The sequence below is a fragment of the Clytia hemisphaerica genome, unplaced genomic scaffold, assembly GCF_902728285.1.
Source record: "Clytia hemisphaerica strain Z4C2 unplaced genomic scaffold, Clytia hemisphaerica genome assembly, whole genome shotgun sequence".
NCBI lineage: Eukaryota > Metazoa > Cnidaria > Hydrozoa > Leptothecata > Clytiidae > Clytia > Clytia hemisphaerica.
This window is the reverse complement of record NW_027104297.1, coordinates 1,125,374-1,138,630: the sequence shown is the minus strand read 5'-3', so window position 1 is coordinate 1,138,630 and position 13,257 is coordinate 1,125,374. Positions and strand designations below refer to the sequence as shown.

The 13,257-nt window shown below is 35.4% G+C and overlaps 2 protein-coding genes across 2 annotated transcripts; both read right to left on the bottom strand.

The window, feature by feature from the left end:
- Nucleotides 1-187: 187 nt before the first annotated feature.
- On the bottom strand, nt 188-5,368 carry LOC136817342 (uncharacterized). Its single transcript, XM_067073686.1, has 4 exons — nt 5,242-5,368; nt 2,815-4,915; nt 2,044-2,187; nt 188-889 (listed from the first exon to the last, which is right to left on the bottom strand). The coding sequence occupies exons 2-4, from the start codon at nt 4,885-4,887 to the stop codon at nt 683-685; spliced, it is 2,424 nt and encodes an 807-aa protein (XP_066929787.1). The 5' UTR covers nt 4,888-4,915; nt 5,242-5,368; the 3' UTR covers nt 188-682.
- A 3,110-nt stretch (nt 5,369-8,478) lies between these two features.
- Nucleotides 8,479-12,747, bottom strand: LOC136817326 (uncharacterized). Its single transcript, XM_067073671.1, has 2 exons — nt 12,629-12,747; nt 8,479-11,677 (listed from the first exon to the last, which is right to left on the bottom strand). Exons 1-2 carry the CDS (start codon nt 12,675-12,677, stop codon nt 8,568-8,570), a joined length of 3,159 nt encoding a protein of 1,052 aa, XP_066929772.1. The 5' UTR covers nt 12,678-12,747; the 3' UTR covers nt 8,479-8,567.
- Between the last annotated feature and the right edge of the window lie 510 nt (nt 12,748-13,257).

Sequence of the window (13,257 nt, the reverse complement as noted above, 5' to 3'; positions counted from 1 at the left end):
AATGAAATACCGTAATCCCGTCGTTTTTTTCTCGTAATACCGATTTACCGGGGGTAAAAAGGCCCAATACCGTCGTACCGTAAAAGTGAAACCCCCCCTTAATACATTTAATACATAATTGAAAGCTAAGCCCTTCATCAAAACCTAGATCAAACGCCATCGTTAAAGATTAATCCAATACCGTTAATTCACATAAAATTGAAAACTTTATTATTTACAGATATATATTTACTAACTTTCTAAAAGTGCTTCCGAATAAATAGTCTTTCCTAACCAGCAATTATCTGATTTGAAATATTATTCGATTTAAATGTCCTTTTTCAACTTTATAATCCTTGGTTATAATCCATCGTTTGTTTTCAAAATACATCAATCTATATAAACAATACATAATTTGACCCATATTGAATGTCGACAATACATAATTTGACCCATATCGAATGTTCACAATACAGTCCAGTACAATGTTAATGATTATTTGACTGGCAGAGTTTCCTGACCAATCTGCTGGGTGAATTTATTTTTCCTATAGTGATTCGTCCTCAGAGCGAGTGTACAATTTGTAGTTGCTTCAGAATTACAGTGAGTGTTGTCAGAACACTTACATCAGAAAACCTGAGTCTCATCATCAATAAAAATTTATTCAAAACTTTTAATTCACACAAAATTTAAAAATGAGATTTTATTTCTTAGGTTGTGGTCTACCGGCGGTAAGTTGATCGACAGCTACTTTGTCTTGCTCATGTCGTTGTTTCATTTCCTCAATCGATTTCAAGAGTTGATCATAATCCGATGGAGTGGTGGTGTTTGTAGAAGGTTTGATAGTGGCTGGTGGTGGAAGCGGTGCCGTTCTTGGCTCTGATTGGACACTCTTAGCATATTGTAAAGCCTATTGAAAAAGGAGAAAACTTGATAAACCTATACATACAACCTCCTTTAACAACAAATGAAAAGATATAGAAAAAACCCTTAACGCTGATGACAATCACGATTACTGTTAGATTTAAGTATTCCTAAATTGTGATATTATCGATCTATGAACAACAAAATCGCTTTCCATATTTTTTCTTAGCAAGTAGCTTATTCAACTAAAATTGTTACTGAGACAAAAGTGTACTAATTAAAAAAAATTCATTGAAAGTCTCATTTTGAAATAGAACAATTACCGCCTAAAGCATCGTTTACATATCTAAGGGTCCTTTAGCTTTAAGTGTGCACTTAATTTTCCCTTAATGTGGAAACCAATCTCAACGGAATTATTCTTATTACGATGACTCGGTTTTCACACAGTAGCAAAAAGGAGTGATTGTATCTAGTGGTTCCTTTGTTTTTGAAGACTACATACATTCTTTAGTGATAGATTTACTTTCAATCCGGCGTTTGTGTAAAAACCACGCGCGGGCATTCTGGCAGTCTGGATGGGAAATAAGTGGCTTCATTTCCCATCCAAGAGTCTCGAGTCATAGACTTTAGAAAGCTATACATTTGAATATAGAATAACAAAAGCTCGCAATATTAGTTATGCCGATCAATCGATTAGCTGTTCCCCTCAGTTGGGAATCTAGATTGGATGATCATATAGCCTGGAAATAGGATTATTTTAGCAAGTCTTACTTCACTTTGGGTGAAGCCAACATAGCACAACCCGCAACACCCGCGATTGACCCACTTATTGCAGAAGGGCTTACTAGTACTCATTTACCGAAAGAAATTGGATAGAGAGTTGAGCTGGCTTTGGTCACGAGAAACGCAGTATAGAGAGATAGATGATATATGGCACCTCCGGGAATCGAACCCGGGACGCTCGCTTGGCGACACAGTGATGAGACCACTGAAACAACCTTACCATATGGACCATGTGGACCACGATAATTTTATGCATCTCGAGAAAACTGAGATCGCTTACCGCTGTTCGTTTGTGTCACTACACAACGTCATGAGAGGTGTTGGCTTTCTCGCCAACAGTGTAGCCAAGAATTAAGACCTTCTATATTCTTGGTATAACAGGAAAGAGTAAGAGCCAGATTCTTTGGCTACACTTACCGCTGCTCGTTTGGATTCATTATAATTTTTCTCATCATCACGTGATCGCATATTCCAACTTGGTACTTGTGGTTTGGGTGATGAACTCTTCTGGTGTTGTCGAATGGTTTCTGAGTATTGCTTTTGGCGCATCACTTTGTTTTTCTGGAGAGTGAGAGAAAGATAAAGTAACGGTAACTAATGTCACTATAACACCCCCCTTCTCATAGACCCACTGGGACCCCTCCCACTGGAAAAATTCTCCAAAGTAAGGACCCCGGTGAAAAATATCCTCCAATTTTTGTCCCCACTGAAAATAACCAAATAAACTAAACCTCATTGTAAAGTATTAAGCTATTTTCCCCATCCCCATTGAGTTTTCTGAATCCCCAGCCATAGAAAGTATGGGAATATCAATCCCCATAGAGTTTCATATTCCTTTATTTTCATCCCCACTGGCTGAAAAAATCCTAACGGGTCTGTGAGAAGGGGGTGTACTATAGATTTCAAATCTGACGTTAGAATTAATTGACAAGATCATGGAGATCATGAACAAAGGGTGAACAACGCTGGGACCTTTTTAAGAAACATATAAACAAAGAAAAAAAGGAAAATATTACGAATGCAAAATGAAACGATCCATCGCAATGAAGGGCCCTTATGAATGCAATGAAGGGCCCTTATGAATGTAATGAAGTTTAAAATTTCTGGCATGACACAGACTAACTTTTGATTTTTTCGATGCAAACCTAGCCCAAAATGACCGAGTAATACTATATAATATCTACTCACCCTTATGATTTCGTCCTGAAGTTCTTCAGCACTATTTTGTGAGAAGCTCTTGGTTATCCGTTGTTTAGGTTTGACAGGTTGTCTTTCACCGTAACCTTCGTCAGTACTGTATCCACTGGAAGTGTTTTGTGGTGAAGACATCCTTGTATATTCATTACTGGCTGAGAATCTCTCTTGTTTGATTGGGATTTGATGTCCTGGTACTGGTGGTAAGAATTCTTGTCCTTTTGTGGTATAGATACCACTTTCGATTGGAGTATGCATCATATCGATTGATGGGTTGTGAAGACCAACTGGTAGCTTTGGCATAACTGGTGGTTTAGGTTGATTCTTGATTTCATTGAGATATTCAGATTGGAATGTTTGGACGGCTGCAAATTTGTTGAAATAATTCTGTGCCATCGGACAGTCATCATATCTATTATTGTTTTTATCTGACATTGATGGGGTATCGAAATTCGCGTTATATGGAGCTGGTTGCTGTTGATAAGGATCATTAGATCCAGCAAAATAGAGATTACCATTGACATTTCCTCTGGAAGGTGCCATATCTTGAGGTGCATATTGGGTTTGTTGTGGGATATAGAATCCACCACTTGGTAAAGCTTGCGGTGCCATAAACGTGGCTTGTGGTCCACCGGGTGGTTGGTAATACTGTGGCTCCTCAGCGGCTCCACCGAAGATGTAATTACCATTAAATACAGGTCGAACGATTGGATAATCCAGTGTATGCTTAGCATCAATTGGCTCTTCAGCTCCTCCATCTTCTTCATCAGAACATTTGCAGAAAGGACCAGTTGATTCCAGGGCTGACTTCACTTCACCTCGTGCCTCACCAACTTTTGATTTGTTGTTATGTCCTTCCTTAGGTTTTGCTTGGCCTCCAGCTGATTGTACTTTTCGTTTTGTTTTCTTGGTTTTGTTGGTCACTGGTTGTTTCTTGGTCGATTTTCTGTTTGCCAGATCTGCGTATGAACCACCACCAGCACCAGCTTTCTTGTTCCCCTTATTATCGCTTCTCTTGCCAACTTTATCTTTTTGTTTTGGTTGTTTAACGTACATTTTGATTGGATAGTATGGTTTCCCATCTCCATTTTCTTTCTCTTCTCTGGCTACTGGGCTAGCTACTGGTGATTCTCCCAGTTGCTGCAGGTCTCGGTTACTGTATTGTGGAATCTGTTCCTCAGGCTCATACGTTTTGGTGAATCCAACTATTGAAGGCTCTGGTTCAGCTTGGCGATCATTCTTCAAGAGCTCTAGCAATTTGTTGTTTTCTTCCTCTATATTCCTGCTGACTGGACCTCGGTTATTGATTAACGCATCTACATCGATTGGTTCTGGCTTAGATTCTTCAACAGGTTGGGATGGTTCAGGAATTTTACGAGCAGAATCTAGAGAATCCATACCATCTCGATTAGTTTGGCAAGCATCAATGCGTTCCTTATGCGTTGAATTAAAGATAGATTGTGCTCTTCGGATATCATCTTGCATTTTACTTTCCAATTGTAATTTCTGATACTCTTCGGCAATGGTGAGTTTCCTTGGTGATTTCTTGACCATCAGACTTGTTAACTCTTTGAGATTCGAATTCCGTTTTGATTCAAATTCATTTTCTTCTTGATTGTAGAAATCCTGGATATCTTTCCTGGATCCTTTATGGTACTGTGGTACTTGGATTTCATTTAAAATGCTCCGTTTCTTGATCAGAAGTCGATCTACACCTTCTTGCAGCTCTGGTTGAAATTGAGCCTGATGACCATAGCTAGGATCTCCAGCACTAGATTCAGAATTAAAGAATTTGATGTCATTGAGATCTCCATATGATTTACGTCTTGTGTTCAATGCTATTGGTGGTTGAGAATCCATAACTCCTGCAGTCGCCGGTGCAATATCTGGTAAGTTGATTTCACCATCATCAACTCCACCAATAGGTTTGTTCAATGGTGCTTTGATAGCTTGAAGATCTGGCATTGATTTAGATAAGAATGTCTGCTGGAATGCCAAGGAAGTGCTGCTTAAACTGTTCTTGATTTTATCATCGATTGATGAAACATTGCTGTAGAAATCTGCCATGGTTTAAATGATCGAATGCTGTTGATCGCTGAACGTAGATAAAGAGAAATTGAGAATAAGTCAGCAGAAAAAAACTATACTTAATCTCCTGGATATGATATTGATGGCCTTATAAAACTTAACATTTTTTTTAACATCATGAAAAATAGGCTTGAAGAGGATTCAAATTAACTCCAGATCGTGTATAACGAAAATTAGAAATCCAGTCACTGCTAAAATATTTTATTTTAAAAGCAAATCACCGATAGAAAATTATAAAAGTCACAAATACATATACCAGTTCAAAAGAACAGAGTTAAAATTAATTCCTTAAAATCCCTTAAAATAATTAAAAACACTTTCTTTGAGACTTACATTCAAATTTGTGTTTGTTAAATTTGCGCAATGTTATTTTCCCGACCTTCTGACTGCTAAAATGCACGAAGTATGAAAAAGCTAGCTTAAAATTTCGTTTTAAATACAACTCTGTTTTGGTCTATTTAGGTTGCCAATACACAACGGGTTACCAAGATCCGTTAAAACCGCGTTTTAAACGCGTTTTTCATTGTTTTACCCGCGTTTTGATTCACCTTTTTAACTGAATGAATGAGTTACCAATGATACAAAGTGATGAATAGCTAAAAATTTTATTTCAAATTTTTGAAGATAAATTATAAATATTATGTTACTATATATTGATGAATCAAATAATTCGAGGTGTAGCCACCGATTCTTGAAAAATTCATCATGGTTTTTCTTTCGATTGATACTTTCAAGAGTTATATTCATTGGGGATTAAATGTATAAAATATTGAAATTTAACAGAAAAATATCGGATTCAAGAATGGAAATTGAACTCATAGAATCAAATGAACATTAGACTCTTAACTAAATATCATGAAAAGTTCCAACTGACCCTACAATAATCCGTTTCAAAATATATTACGTGGAAAGTGGTTAGTGATATGAAATTTAGCCTGTAAACTTATTGTAAGGGTAGAAGCTCTACTTTTTCCACACTTTTTAGATCTCAGGGGCTAAAGCCTGGAACTGTTCATGGCATGGACTAGGACCAAACAAACCCTATTCTTTTAGTGTGTCGACAAGCATTTTAGTTGGATACAGATACTTATATTGACACTTTTATTAATACATTTGTTGTTTGTGACAAAAAAGATGAAATCATTTGATCCAAAAACTCCAATTTTTCGTGCGGACAACACTCGCCAATCGGCCTCTTTTTCACCTAATGTCTTTCATTTTCCTAGGGGTTTCGGCAAAAAAAAACCATAGTTTAAGATTTCTAGCGACAGCTGAATTTCACAAAAACACCCGAAATTCGAGAAAATTGTGGCGCAGAAAAATATGTCATACGTGGGCATGCTAGAAAACCATTAGAAAGATTTAAATCTTTTTTTCCATTCTTAAGGTTTTTTTCTAAATCAAAAGAATTCAGGCAACCGAGAAGATTGTTCCAATATGAACAAAATATAGCTGGCCGGTACTGAATACGATTGGCTTTTGATAAAGTAGGAAAGAAGAATTTACAAAAATATTGTTTGTATTTAGTTTTAAAATGTCATCAAAAACATCAAAATATTACTTTGTATAAATCACTAAAAAATTGTAAAAAATATTCCTTAGAAATACAGCGGGAAATACAGCCAACTATTTATTATTTGAGCCTGGATATTATATATTCAAATTTTTCTGTAATTTGAACCAGAACTTCAATCCCCTTAACCTGGACAGCCGTATGAAATCTCCACAATTCGAATTTTCTCTAATTCGAAGAAAATTGTCCTAAACTTGAGACAATAGACTTTTTTTATAAATTACGTCACGAACATCACTTGCCTCGTATTCAAACAATTACCATGGTGATTATATCCCTTGAGACATTAAATGATTTTCTTATGAATGTAATGTAGTTTTAATGAAATCCACTGGGAGTTAATCACCATGGCAATAATTTCAAAACGAGGCAAGTGATGTTCGTAACGTAATTTATGAAATGATCTATCTCAAATCATAGTGCTACAATTTTTGGCGAGCTTTCGGATACTTATATGTCCTTGCCGTCCGTAGCCATTTGGTCGAAAAAATATGGTCCAAATTGATGTTTGAAGGTACTGAAGAGATTGTACTCCTTCCATTTTCATCTAGTGATACTTCTTTACACGTACTTTTTCTCATTGCTTTTGCTATTTTGATATGTCAAGGAACTTTAATTTAGTTTCTTGCCATAAGGGAAGAAATGTTGAGAGAAAGAAAATTTAGCGATTCGGTCAAAATCCGTTAGATTCATCAATAAAGCCTAAAACTTACAAAAACCACGAGAAGAATTTCAAAGTGATTGCCTGATTAGGCTTTTAATTGAAAAAAAAATGTATTTATTATAATCCATCCTAAGTTGAAATTATATCTACTTATTAGGGGGGGGGTTTGTAGGAGTTAAAAATACCGTTTTCCCGTCAAAATTTTTGCTGAATCCCGGAATCCCGAAAATTAAAAAAAAAAAATAACACCGTCACACCGGTTTGTACAGGTTCAAATACCGGCATAATGACAAAAAATAAGACCAAATACCGTCACCGTCTGATTTTAAAATACCGTTTTCCCGTCTTTTTTTCCGTCAAATCCCGTAATACCGTACTAAAAAGGGCCAATCCCGTCACACCGTAAAAGTACAAACCCCCCTTATCAATAGCATATCTCCTAAATTAGGCTAAAGAGTAAATCAAATTATAAATCATATTTTAAAATAATATTGCATACAAAATTAAAATAACTTTTTTTCGTATATATGATTCGTATATAATTTATTATTGTCGACCTATTGATCCCCTATTGATCTAGATCCTAAAGGCTTGTATTGGTAATGAACACTTTTTTGTTGATTTGTTCACCAAACAATACGGACAATATAGATTACTTCAAACGACATTTAACATATAAAACCGCAATTGCTCAAAATGATGATGTTGAATAGTATCTTAGCACGAACAATTTTGAAAACGAGGTTGGTAATTATGTCATGCATCACGAAAAGAGCGTTTTAAACAACACCCCCGTCTCACAGACCTGGTAGGGTTTTCGCAGCGAGTAGGGGTAAAAATAACTGACGATATTACCATGTTTCTTATGGTTAAGGATTTAAATTCCATTGTTTTCGAGCCAGAAAATTCAATGGGGATGGAAAAACAGCACAATATTTTGCAGTGAGAATTTGCTTATATGATTGTTCGCAGCGGGGACAAAAATATGAGTATAATTTTCCACTGGGGACGATATTTCGGCCAATTTTTCCAGTGGGAAGGGGCCCAGCGGGTCTGTGAAAAGGGCGTCAAAAATGTTATTATTTTAATCGAAACAAAATCAATTTTATCAAAAATTATTTATCCAATAAAAAATTCCCCTGTTTGAAAAAACATTCTAAAAATCGTAAAACTGAAAATTAAAGCAAGAACTTGAGACTTTTATTAAAGTTCCTTGGTTAAAGCTACACGAAAATTTTTTCATCAAATAATTTCTTTTCAAATCCTAAGTTCAGGTTTCGATACACTTTTGATACGAACTTAGATAAAGTCAAAGGAATTGGTAATTGGGGACTATTGATAAATAATTAAATTCTATATTTAAAGTAGATCCAAACCAGTAAAGTTAAAATAAACTTTATTATAACAAAGTAAAGGTACTAATCAATTTTGCTTTTTTATTAAATACTTTTGAACAGTCGTGTAAACCAGACATCCAAGAATATAAAATATCACCGATAAAAACGGCAGTAAAAGCAAGATAATCTCGCAAACCAATAGGAGATAACCAATAAACGACAAAACATCACTTTTCTCAATTTCATTTATTCCAGTGAAAAGCCAAAAGAGGTTAAAGATAGCCAACATCATCAACAAAACCCAGCTATTGATACTCAATGTGTTTAAGGTTTTGTCTTTATACGGTTTCATCGTGGATTCAAATATTGTGAATACGAAGAAAACCAAACAAAAGGTTGTCAATCGTACAAAAGGATCATTAATATTGATGAGTACAGCGATAATTAAAGCACGTGTAATAAGGGCCGGTTTCCATTGCATGGGTTGGTTTTCTTCTGGCTTCCATTTTCGATATCCGCCATCAATGATTTGAAGAAAATGATACATAAATGAGATTTGTTTACGAGTCAACCCTTCTCCGTTTTCACGTTTCACAAAATACCAAATAATGGAGGGTGGGAATGTCAACGCTACAAGAAATTGTGATGTGTTAATTTTACAAGCTCTTAAAAGTTCAGTTGCGAAGTACATTGCTAAAGGTACGGGTACCCAGATAAAGATGAAAACGAATAACGCAATTGCTTGACAAGGTCGAGAAAAGCAGGAGACAGATGATTGAAGATAGGACAAACTTTCATCAGTAAAGCCACTCCAACAATTGATAACCTTCAGTAAAAACAAAGCAAATGGTAAATATGCAATAAACATGAAATTCAAATACCATTCACTCAACTGAAGATCGAGAGGTTTTCTTCTACCATCATAATTGGGTGTATTTTGATCAAGTTGTTGATATCTTAACAATGGTTCTCTTTCTCCATTGTTCACCCGTCGGCGGAATTTTCCGATCCATTCTTTCATTTGAAATAAGGCGATTGCTGCAAGAAGAATGCAGAAACTGAAAAATAGTGGACTGATTTTGAATGCTTCAATGGCAAACGCATCTCTGGTCAATGCAGCGCAATATTGATTGGATGGTGGAGTTGCATCAATGCTCCCTGTGAAAGGGATGGTTAGAATGTCAATGATCAATGATTCTTGGTGTTTGATTCTTTGAGCAGTTTTCACTCTCATTGTGTATGCAACCTGATAAAACACGAAAACAATCTCCATTAATGATACAATGAAAATATCAACGTCATCTTTTTCATTAATTGGACGATTCGGTGGTTGACCGATAATTGGTGACATTCGACCTCCATCTCCACAAGGTTCATCCAAAATATATCCGATGTGCTCATCATGCTCCTGAGCCTGATTCCGATCGGGTTCAGGAATTCTCCGTCCCCTGTCAACTCCTTCTCGAAGACGTTTCCCGATTTGGAGAACTTTCTCTATCAATACACAAGCGTATTTGACCATCAATAGCCATACTGGTGTTAATAAAAAGAAAACAGCAACGAAAGTGACGACGTCACAATCAAGTTCCGGCATACAACCATGACCGATAATCGGAACAACAAAACCATCCTTACAATCACCACATAAAGTTCCTTTGCGCCCTCTCCAACACGAATCAAATCCACCATTACAATTTTCATTTATCGGACAACAATATAATTCCGGACAAGGAAAGAATGCGATTGAGGAACCATGAACTGAATCTCCAAATGTGTTAACGAAACTGGTATTGTCAATTACCATTCCCCAATAAAGTTCTTTGTTCGATATTTGACCATCACCACACTGTGCTTCAAAAGGACATTTTTGAATTTTTGTATTTGGAGAAGTTGAAAATTTTTGGTTTGTTTCATTCAAATAGGCCTTCGATTCCGCAAGAGTGTAATATTGGCTTGGAAGTGGTACACATAATGAAGAGTAGAGGTTAGGTGATACAGCATTGTCAACAATGAAATCTGCTCTGAAGTTTGGTGAACAAGAAACCAAATACTCATCTGTGGTAGACCCTATGAGACCATTAGGATCTGTGATATGAAAAGGGTTCGTCCTATCCAAAGAAAATGTTATATAGCCATATTCGTTATTATCACCGAAAAAATGCTGCATTTGAAGTTTTTGATAGTAGTCATGAAAGGCGTGTTCGATTTTAGCATTCATATTCAGATGTGAGCCTCGTAATTGGAAAACGATTTGAGACAAAGAATCTATCAAGATGAGCCCATTTACATTGACATTTTGAACAGAATCGAAGCTCATAAAATATTGCGATGAAGCCACCTTATAGTTGTCGGTGAACAGTACGTCCAATACATCAACGTAAGCTGCATTGGAAATATATATTAAGCTATCCTGCCCAATTGTAATGTTATGGAAAAGAGTAGAGTTTGCATCGTCAATAAAGAGCTCGGTGTTGTTCAAATAACAGTTTATCAGACTTAGACTGTGGCCTGAATATTGATCTTCTGTATATATATTTACTCCGTTGAAAATGGTATCAAAAAAAGTCACTTCCTCGAATCCTACAAACAATTGTGAAACAAAATCACCAGTGTCTTGAAGATGACTTTGATTAAGGATTACATGATTTCCTGGTACTTTTTGGAAATTAACTTGATCATTTTGTATTTCAGATAAATTGCATCTTTCAAATGCAACAGTGTTATTTTGTGTAACAAAGGTTACTATTCCAAGTACGTTACTGAAATCAGAATCACTAACTTGAATTACAATACTGCTGCTTGTTTTATTCAGGGAAAAAATGTAGGAATATGGACCATAAGAGGGTTGCACCATCGTGTGTCTTATAAAACTTATGTTTAAATTGGAACGTACTTCAAATAAAATGAACCCTGGAAGTGTCGTCATAGTCTTTGTCCCCTTAATTAAAGGATAATTACATTTTTGATCATGTTCAAGGGCTGTGATTGTTATATGTTGATCTATGATAATTGTTTCATCAATGTTGTATGTATAACTGTTACAGCCTCCATCAATAAAAACAATATCTCCATCTCGTGCAATGTTATCAATTGCATATTTGATTGTTTGACATGGTTGTGTCTTTGTACCACAATTAGGGCCATTTTTTGCTATATTCGTTTGTGAAACAATGACGCTCTTTGCTGAAATTTGGCCTGAAAAAATAATGACAAAAATTCACGTTTTTTATAAGAACAAACTATATAAGAACATAAGGCTTCGATGGCCTAAATATTAAATACAAGTTGAGAAATTTTTAGGCTTTGTAGACTCCAAACCCAGACTTCAAAACACCCAAATTTCTTAGAAAACTGAATAAAAATACCAACGAAATGGTGCAAATTAAAACCATTTTGAGGCTTTTAGAACTCAAAAAGTTACGATTCGAAGGCTTTTTTTATGTAAGAAATATGTACACACCCTGGTAGAAAATCTTGACAAGATCTTACCAAGATATATCACGAAATGGTGAAATTAAAACCATTTTGATGCTTAAAACTCAAGAAGTTACGATTCGAAGGCTTTTTTATGTAAGAAATATGTACATAGACTGGAGTCGTTTATAATGCGTGTAATACAGTAGTATAGGCGTTATATGATAATACGATTATTGTTACGGAATTTAGTTTGTATAAAATTGTTCCTTCCATTACTTTTTGCTTTATTTCTAACATGTCTAAATTAGTCGTCTAGCTTGCTTGACAAGTAGTGAGACAGAAGTAATATAGCATGCCTGTAGATCACTTTGTTATTTTTACAAGATTTCTAAACTTTTTGAAAGTCTGAAATAACAGAAATCATGGGAAATACTCTCAGAAATAAAGCCCTGAAACCTGGTAACGAAAAACCGTTTGCTGAATTTGAAATGTTTTCAAATTTTTATGTTGCAAGGGCAGAAATCGCCAATTCCTACATGTGCTCGTATTTTAATTGTTTAGAAATCTCAAGAAAGGCCCCCAGAAAGTAATATCAAAGATAAAGAACACGTCTGAGATAAAAAGAGAAATATATTTTCAGCAAAAAGTTAATAATTGCGTCATTTTATAACATGAGAAAGGTATAGATGTGTAATATCCAAAAATAAGTACTGGGAAATCAAAACCTACCTGAAAATATCACAATAAATAAAACCAACCTAGCAGTTGAGTTAATCATTTTGCCTTTCTTGTCTTATTTCATCTCTATAATAAACAAATGCTTACTAACCATAATTTCAATTTCCCAACTTTTGAGTTTTTTTAAATTGTTTGTGTTTTGTAATTTAAAACTTCTTTCTAAAATAAACAAAGTGTAAAAGTGCTTGTTTAGGCATATAGTATAGGAGGGAATCTGTAAAATCGCTTTTGAATTGACCCTTATGGTGTATTACCTTGAAATATTTTTGTCCTTTTTTGTGCCAAAAAATAGTCAGGTTTTCCAAAGTTTGACCAAAAAACTTTTTTTCTCACATTTTACACTCTAGAGTGCACTTTCTCGACCCTCCTGGGGCTAATAGGGTTAAGGGCTGCACCTAAGGTCGGTCGCTTAACTTGAGTGACCCCCGGAACTCAAACAAATTCAATTGTTCTCATAAAAAGGGAAAAAACTCTTGTCTATTGCTCATTCCAACATTTTAAATTTTCCGGGGGTTTTGTTGTTTGAAATTGCTTAGGTCAGGGTTGCTAGTAACGGCTCGAATTTCAGTCAGGTTAAAAAAAGGGCAATTTTACCCATATTATAATAACATTACCCCCGT